Source organism: Micromesistius poutassou, assembly GCF_964030765.1.
Source record: "Micromesistius poutassou genome assembly, chromosome: 2".
NCBI lineage: Eukaryota > Metazoa > Chordata > Actinopteri > Gadiformes > Gadidae > Micromesistius > Micromesistius poutassou.
Genome location: NC_140272.1, coordinates 15,606,868 through 15,616,274, shown reverse-complemented (window position 1 = coordinate 15,616,274; position 9,407 = coordinate 15,606,868). Strand labels below are relative to the sequence as shown.

General features: G+C 45.6%; 1 protein-coding gene across 1 annotated transcript in view; it reads right to left on the bottom strand.

Annotated features, from left to right (window-relative positions):
* The window catches only part of fam210b (family with sequence similarity 210 member B), a 7,891-nt gene extending 1,797 nt beyond the window's left edge, over window positions 1–6,094 (bottom strand). The window contains exons 1-2 of the mRNA XM_084464635.1: window positions 5,426–6,094; window positions 1,106–1,308 (exon numbers count right to left, since the gene is read on the bottom strand). Of these exons, the coding sequence (XP_084320761.1) occupies window positions 1,106–1,308; window positions 5,426–5,956 (734 nt within the window). The 5' untranslated portion in view covers window positions 5,957–6,094. The remainder of the gene's footprint in view (window positions 1–1,105; window positions 1,309–5,425) is intronic.
* Between the last annotated feature and the right edge of the window lie 3,313 nt (window positions 6,095–9,407).

The window sequence follows — 9,407 nt, the reverse complement described above, 5'->3', positions numbered from 1 at the left end:
AAATAAAATATTTTAAAAAAAGGAAAGCCAAAGTTGCACATCTTCGCTGAGACGGTGGTATAACTTAATTAGGAGCAACTATTGCTGGAAGTCCTTACACTGCATTCCTCCCTCTCACATTAACAGCTCCGTCGACTAAATATAGGGATCCATCTGCGCCTTGACAACTGTCTGCCCCTATCGCCCCCCCCCCCCCCCCCCAGCAGCCAGACAGTGCAGGCCCACATGGCTCTGTGGTGCTAAGACCCTCTGAAAGGCAGGCTGCGGTCCGAGGGGTTCGTTAACAGCCAAAACGTAATCTACTGGCATTAGATAAACTAATCTCACACACACACAATCTCTCTCTCTTTTGCTCTCTATCTCACACACACACACACACACACACACACACACACACACACACACACACACACACACACACACACACACACACACACACACACACACACACACACACACACACACACACACACACACACACACACACACACACGTTGTGAAAACATGATGGATGAATGCGGGAGAGGCCTCTTGTACTTCCTTGTCCTGACTAAGGGCGTGTTGCTGTACTCAGCATGCAGCGCTTTCTCCTTGGATTTGCGTAAGTATGAACGTAAGACAGGAATATAGAATGGAAATTAAAAGTTGCCATGAGCAGCAGGAATACTTCAGTTCCTGTAAAATATAAAATGCAAACTTTAGAGGGACAACAAAATCCAAAGAATGAAACTCTGTCTTCCATTTCTCACCTGGTACCTGGGCGAACGCCACAGGGTCTCAAACAAGCATCCAGACTGGCTCATCGTTTCAGTGTCAATCAGAGCACAAAAACAAAGACTGAAACGAGACGACCCGGTTCGTAGGTGGAGCAGAACCCTGCAGGGCTCTCCCCTCGGAGAAGTCTATCCCTATACCCCGACCATATGACGTGCAGACATACCAATAACCACAACTACCACTTATGACAGCCCTTGGTACGCTTGCTCTCTCACTCTTGGTTTGGTCCACCCATCGGAAAAAACAAAGACGGGTTTCCCCAAAATGACAAACGGAAAGATTCCTCTTTCCGTGCAAAGAGTGCACCGCGGGTTTGAGCTGGTGTTACCTGGAGACGAGGAGGTAGAACATCCCTAGGGACATGAGGGAGATGCAGACGTGGAAGGACACCCCCACCGCCCCGTACTCCTTAAAGACCTTCTTCAGCTGCTGGGCCTTGCTGGGCCTGTCCGGCTCCAGCTCCATCCCCTCTGGCCCGGCCGGAGAGGCGGGCGAAGGAGAGGCCGAGGGCCCCTTTGAATGCTGCTCTTCCTGGGAGAGGGAGAGAAGGAGAAAGAGAGAGAGAGAGACAGAGAGAATATTAACACTCTTTTAGAGGACAACAGACCTCGCACACAAAAGCCCACAAAAATAAAATGGAAAGGGAGAGGGCTGATTCATTCAACGTCGGCTCCTAGGACCTATCCAGGCGAGTGGTGAGGGAGGGAGGGGAAGAATGGAGACAGACCGAGACAATCAGAAGCTAGACTTAATGGGGAGAATGGGTAATGGGTGTGAATGGCGGGGCAGAGTGACAAATGGACGCCTCTCCTCATGGCATACAAAAAACGGGGATGGCATTAGCATTAGCATGGCGCATTAGCATGGAAAGAGGGATCTCTCTCTCGCTCTCTCTTTCTCTCAAACTGTCGCCCAGGGGGAGGGGACCCAAGTCTCCACGAGGTGATAAGTGACGCTCACACCCATTTCCAACCGCAGAAACTTGACAGAGGTCAAGTGGTAGGGGGGGGGGGAAAAAAGTAGTGTTTTTAAAGTTGAAGCCATAGATTAGCATAACAATTGATATTTATGCTTTTCCTATTTACTAAACAAACATTGAAAACTGCCATCGGCTCATTGTGTTCAAAAATAACATCAGAACAGGTCATTTGAAAGCACACGTACTCACAATAGAAATCCTGAGAATGTGTACAAATATTCCATTCATCCGATGTCAACACGGTTGACCAGGCCCGCAGTCCAAATAGACACGAGACACTTCAACGTTGAGGTCATCTGACTACCAGGCCAAACAAAGCCTGGACCCTCGAGTGCTTCCTTTATCCAACAAACGGGCCAGACAACTCTATTGAGTCAGGACTGCATCAGCTGATAACACACAAGACTGGTGTCTTGGGCCGTTTGAATAACTCACTTGAGACACGCTGACACAAACAGACACACACATATAGACTCTGGCCCTCCCTCTCTGCACGCCTCTTGGTCGACTCCGGCGCTCGCTCACTCACGTGCGCCGTTCGTCCGTCTCTTTCTCCCTCTCCCTACTACAACGTATTGAGTCACCACACACTAGGAACGCACTGAAGGTGTGAAAAAAAAACTGCATTAGGGGGACAGGATGCCTTGTGGTAGTTTGTCCTATGCTGCAAAGTATTGAAATATTTTGTATTGAACTATGGTTCGGTTAAAAAGAGCTAAATAAATGATTATAGAATAAAGAAAATGAAACCTCATTCTGTCTAAAAAGTTTTAAAAAAGCAGAGGACGGTTATTGAGCATGTCAACATTATTTTGGCTTTGTTGGTCTGGAACCTTTTAAAGCTTAACCAGTACATTTCTCTTGTAGACACTAACAGCGCTACCTGCCACAATTCAAAATGGGGATCTGTTTTGTTTTCGCAAAACGATGCAATGCCATGCAATTTTCCGGGGACATACGGAAATAGTTTTGCCCAAACCAAAGATCCGTGTTCTCCATTCAGAAGCCAAGCCCAGGGCTGTGTGTACTATAATGTACAAGTCACCCCCGTTGAAGGCCCATGACCTGCACATCTAGCCTCAAAGGGAATAACATAGTTGCAAAACCTATTCTCTCTAATAAGATACCTGCTGCTGTATAAACCCCCCTGGAACGGCATGCCAAGAAGTGAATTATTTGCATGAGTGCCCATAAACCTGTATGACAGGTTTATAGTTAAAAACCAGCAGGGGGCATAGAGGCCCAGGGGAATGTATTAGTATTCATACACACACGTCACTGAATAAATTAATACAAAAATCTGCTGTGAAATAAGGTATGACAGCCAATTTTACAGAGCAAAAAGAAAAGTGTATTCAGATGAATTGTGTTCTCATTTGAATACGCCAAACGGATGTTTGCCTGTTTCCCCTCATGTCTGGATATGATTCATAAATATGCAATTCAATATGGCAGAGTAAGTGGTTTCAGAGAGCCCCGTATCCCTGGTGTACTCAGGCCTAGCCACCTAGCTCAAAGTGGAACGGTTGGGGGGGGTGGATATCCGTGTCTGGCAGGGTCCAGATTACAACTGGGACTGTGCACCCACTGGGATAGAGCATGCATATTTAACCAAGGGTCCTCATTCAGCGCTGGTCTGATCGACCATTAAGCTTCCTAGACACAACCTATACATCATCCGCCTAGCTTCAACTTGCTCCCTGTCAGCACAAAGGTGGTCCTTTTAGGTGCTTGCACACTGCACTGAACAAACACCGGTGTCACACCCATTGTTGGCTGATTAGGTTCTGTGCTGGCGCCCGCGTTGGGGGCAGTGTGAACGTGCCTTTATTAGGAGGGAAGCTTGTATTATTAGCTAATAGCGATTATTATGTATAGCCATTAATGAAATTAATGGACCAGACACTTCAATGAGTCATGGTGCCAGGGATGCAATGCTAGGCTCAAAGCTAACGTGTACGCAGCATGTTCAACCCCGGGGGAGCGGGGGGGGGGGGGGGGGGGGGGAGGACAATGTGATGAGTGGTGTCTTCCGCTACGGGGTCATCCTGTGGTCATGCAGTGCGGACGACTCCATTACAGTTATCACATTACACCAAACCAACTCCAAATGCAATTAAGCATCATCATTCATAAATCAAGTCTGTTGATGTGCTTGCAGGATTGATTCACCATTGGGGAGGGTTTGCAGCAGAAATGGAAGCAGTCTTTCCATAAGTAGCGCTAGGGGCGGCCAGCCAAGGTCACCTTTTTTTCGAAAGCAATCTACATTCCTTCAGAGACGCAACAGGAAGTGGGACACGCAGGCGCAAGGAACTATTTTAGGTCCAACGCTGAGGCTAAAAGCATGAGATCTTGGGACTCTCCCCTCTACAGTCCGCATTTGGCCATCAGTGCCTGGTGGGATCAGGACATCTGAAACCATAGGGGGGAAAACACAATGTACAGTTTCCGTCCATTGCTTCATTCTCCACTGTAAAATATGTCCGCAGAGCCCAGGACAGAGGCCTGACGACTCCAAAGACTCCCAACAATGGACAATAGGGTGGCAGGCGTTAGGGGAGGAGGGGGTGAGCAGGCCTTTGGCTTGAGGGGGCAGGCCGGGTCGAGGAGGGCAAAGCTATAAGCAAAGGCAGCCAGCAGCTGTGGGCGGGTCACGTGAGAGAGCCACGAAAGGACTCTGTGCCACGGGGAGGGCTTGTTGGGGGAGCGGAGAACAGTTGGGCTGCTGTGTCTGATAACAGCTTTTCACGGGTGGAATAGAGAATAACATAACCGCGCGTGCACACACACACACACACACACACACACACACACACACACACACACACACACACACACACACACACACACACACACACACACACACACACACACACACACACAGAATGTGGTCGTTCATCCTAAAACACAGGATTTAATTTGTCATTATAGGGGGACTACAGGCGGAAATTAGCAATTGTTGCTATAACCTGGCTCAAAGCATCTCTTCTTGTTTTACAAGATTAATGTTTTTTGTGCATTGTCCCTGTTTTAAATAAATAAATTCAATCAATATAAAATACTTTAGAATTGGGGGCACAATTAGGCCTTACAGACTATTCCTAGCTCTTATTTCCCAGTAGGCTTTGATCATTATTTGGTTTCATTTTCTCTTCTTCATAAAGCAGTCAGCACCTGTATCATAAATCAGTTCTGGTTCCATTCCTGAAAGGGCGCACTCACAAGATATCAACCAACCAGATATCAAACCAACTCATAAGATATCAACCAAACAGTGGTAGATCCTGGATGTGTGATACTGTTCAGACTCCTACTTAATGTAGGCATACCTAGTGCAAAGTGCCTTATGTGAACCGTGCTTTCCATTTGGTTACGTTGTGTAACACGACAACTCCACGTCATGCTTGCATAACAACGACTGCAGAATAGCAGTGCAGACAGGGCTTGATCGTCCGTCTGCCTATTGCTCTTTTACGGTCTGCTGTTAAATTCTGGCGCCACTGCTTTCCACAAACGGATGTCTGAACTTGGTAACCCTCAATGAGTTTAACCCATAGTGGGGGTCCACACCTGTTTAAACATTGTTAAATTAAGAGACTACCGGGTTAGTCAAACAACAGCCCACTAGGGAGGTAGAGAGAGTGCGTGTGTGTGTGTCTCATTTACCCCTTTGTTGTCCGTTTCCCCGGTTTCTTGCCCTGGTTTCTTCGCGGCCGCCGCCGTGGACCAGGCTCTAGTCTGCACGGTCATAGCGGCTCCGAGCGGGCTGCAGATCGTCCCGCCAGCCCAAAACAAACCACGATCAACTACTTCTGCTCTCATGCCCGAGCACCTGTTAGCTAACATAGATGTCTGCTCGTCCCCATGTGCTCCATAAGTCACTTTTGGTAGGCTTCTGTGGAGATGCGATGCAATGGTTACCTTCCGATTCAATCGTGTAAAGTCCGTGGTTATGAAAGGTGACGACGAGTCCCATTTTTTGATAGTAATGTAGGTTTTCTCGCTGCGGGTCACAGTTGAATAATCGAGATTAGCGGTCGATGTCGACAGCGAACGGCGATCATGTAATACGTACTTATTAGGTAATGTCCACGTTATGTTCCTCGGTCTGTTTGCTGTGCATGGCAATAAAGCCGAGGATTTTAAAGCTTGATCTAAAGGCGTCAGCGACAGCCTCGCTCCGCGACAGAAGAACATGATGGTCCTCGTAGATACGACCCTTCGACGCGATTCCCCGAAAATCGGATATTTATGAAGAAAGTTGAGAAACCGGAGAGGAGAGGCGAATATAAGTTAAAGCTGTACACATGCTCTCCCCCGGTGCCCTCTGTCATCTCCGCGTAGTCTCCACAGATAGACATCGACAGCCAATAAGGTTTGACGCGTGGTAGCAAATAATGTTTACGCACGGAGCAGGGGAGGGCGCTTACTTAAAGGTGTAACCGTTTCATTATGGAGGCCCACATTGGGTCCCAATAACACGATTACATAGCCCTATGGTAGGCTATGTAATGGTTTTAGGAAGAAAAACTCGGAAGAAAACAGTTTGTTTTATTAAATCTGGTAAAATCTTTCCTTTGAGTATCCTAAATATTCCTTATCTTTGTATGATTGGGAGGCTCTTGATGTTGAAGACACAGCAGAGGTTATTACAATAAGATTCAGTCACTTTGGAACGAAGTCTCTCCTGGGATGTATTTCTGCGTTTTGTTAGCAGGCGACAAAGCAATCTTCACTAACACAGGCCTTATATTGCAGATTGTATTTTTGCAGAGTATGCAAAACGATGCTTAAGGAAGTGGTGAGGCAATAACAAAATCTTAGCCACACAATTGCCTTTCTTGAGTGAAGTCCTATATGTCCCTATGTGCAGTTATGAGTTGAAACTGTGGGAAACAGTACTGTACTTATAATTATTAACATGAAATATAGCTTGATAAGAGGTCATATACCAGAGGCTGCACCACTGAACATGATATGGTGATAGAGTCATAAAGAGAAGGACTAAATGGGAAGAGAACTTGAGCAGTGTGCTGCTGAAATAAACTCTTTATGTAACACAAGACCAGCCGAATTTCAATGAACAAAATATGAATCAATGATTCAGCTTAGTCGCTGCATCTCCACTGTATGCATACCATTGTTTTCTACTAAGTGGTAAGCATATTACACAATACCAATGAATACCTATTTAGACCATAGATACATCAGAACAACTACTGACAGTTTAACAAAATAACATCAAATTAATTTGGGGAGGCCTGGGAACGTTTTGAAAATGCTTTTCCACCCCAACCCAGCCGTTCTTTCAAGTCTCCTCTCTCCCATCGGGCCTTTCAGGAAGCGAGGAGGGCACAGTCGACATGGTTGTGTCCTTTCCTTGGCAAGGGTCCTCTCCCTTGGCCCGGGGGTCTGCTCCTGAAGAATGTCTGCCCTGTCACGCTGGGCTCCTACTCCCCAGTCCCGCCTTCAATGTCTTCCCTCCGTTTGGCACGTATGAGGGAAGACACGGCACAACAGCACAATCATAGATCTAGAATACGTATGGTTCTTCATAAACACATACATACAGACACACAGTCAGTCAGCTAGTCAGTGAAAGCAGTCAGGGGAGACAGTGTGCGCGCTGCTGTGGCTGCTGCTGGCACAGGGCCACTGGACTCTCCAGTGAAGAGCAGTGGTAGGCCTGGAGGAGTGGGCCGACTGCCAGCTGGCTCAGAGTGTGGCCAGTTCCCGGCCAGAGTACCGCCTGGCCACAATGTGGATGCCGGGGAGCACAGGGTGGGGTTATGGCGCACTAGATCATGTGATCAGAGCCACCCTGTGTCTCTGTCTGTATGTTTGAATATGTGTTGGGAACATGCAACGAGAAGGGGGACTACGTACGAGTTAAATTCCGATTCATCGGGCAAATTGACATAATAAGTGGATTTTTTGAGCGTTCTGTGACAATACACAAAATATGCAGTTTGAACGTGTCTTGCCGTGTCTTGTGTCTTGGTGTCTCATATGTTTGAGTGATAAAGAAGCGTTATGAACCATTCATAGTCCTTACTACTGAGTTATTATCAAGAAGATTGTTTTCAATGAAACCACAGGGGTCAAAAGTAAGCATTGCAAGGCACGAGGACAACAAAAGTTCAATCATATCAACTTTAGATCTTCTAAATTAAAAGACAGTAAATATACACACACACACACACACACACACACACACACACACACCCAAACAAACACAAAGTAAAAGTTTTGCTAATGATCTGACTGATATATTGAGCTATGTTAACAACAATCAGGCAATGTAGACACATTATCTGATGTAAAGAAGGGGGATACGGTTTGGCAAAGGCTCTGAGAATACTGAACTCAGAATGATTTACACCAGCCATCAATAAAATGGAAAGGATATGAGAAACATACATGAAGCCCACGTTTGCCTGCATGAGGTCTTCCTATCCTTTGAGCTTCCTAATTAATGTTGACAATCAGTAAATTACTTTAAGCTGTGCCCGGGCACCATCATAGAGAGGGGTTCAGATTACATTCAAACCAGCTGTTCTTTCATACACTGGGGGAAGTCCATTGGACTTGCATAAAGGAAGTACATAAATATACTATGCTCCACATCAGACGCATATTTGTATCGTCACTATTGGCTATTTCAAACACTAAGCAACATTGTTAGTTGTGTTAGAAAATGTGCTTTCTGTATTAGCCCATCTGTAATATTGGTGCACTGGTGGTTTCTAAGCTTTTGGAAATATTGACCCCATTGTACCTTTTGAGTTTAGTGAAAGTGAAAGTGAAATATTGAGACAGAATCAGTGACCAGAATCAAAAGTACCAAAATCTGGATATCTGTACCTCACTACACAACCATAATAGGATAAATATAACTGCAAATCTGCAAATTTGCAGAAAAACACACATATTCATGCATACACACTGTCAGCACCTCCGTTTGGACTCTGACTCTGACTCTAGTGACTCTGTGGCCTCCTGCTGGTTATTCTGTTTTTGTGTCTCTGACTCTGCCTCTTACCTGCCATTGTCTTTTTCCCATTTTTTTACAAACTCATTTGTTCCTCATTGTGTGTTAACTACTCAGCCTATTTATACCCTGTACTGTTAGTGCCTCCCTGTCGGATTGTTCTTACGTTTGGTCTTAGCTTGCTTAGTCTGTTCACACTGCCCTGTATTCTGTCTGTTTGATTCCTGCCTGTTTATGGACTTTGGCATGGTTCCTCCTGTGCGACAGACTTTGTTTTATTATTGATAGAGCTGAAGCCTTGCTCTGCCCCAAATAAATCATTTGAACTTTATTCTGCTTCTGGATTTGTATCACACACACACACACACACACACACACACACACACATACATAGAGAACGGAACATGGCAGTGGGTGCTGTCCATTACAGCACACGAGTGTGATCCTCACTTTTTAGTTATAAAATGTTGGTAATTAAAAGGAGACTGAAGGTTAATCAACATTGCAGCTGAGAGATATTAATTCAGGAAACACAATGTAAAATTCTCAAAATATACAATTTATTCAAAATATGTCAATGCAACCATCATTATCTTCCAGTTATTACAAAATCAGTAGTTCTGCTCCTTATCGTTGACATAGAGGGTTACAATGAAA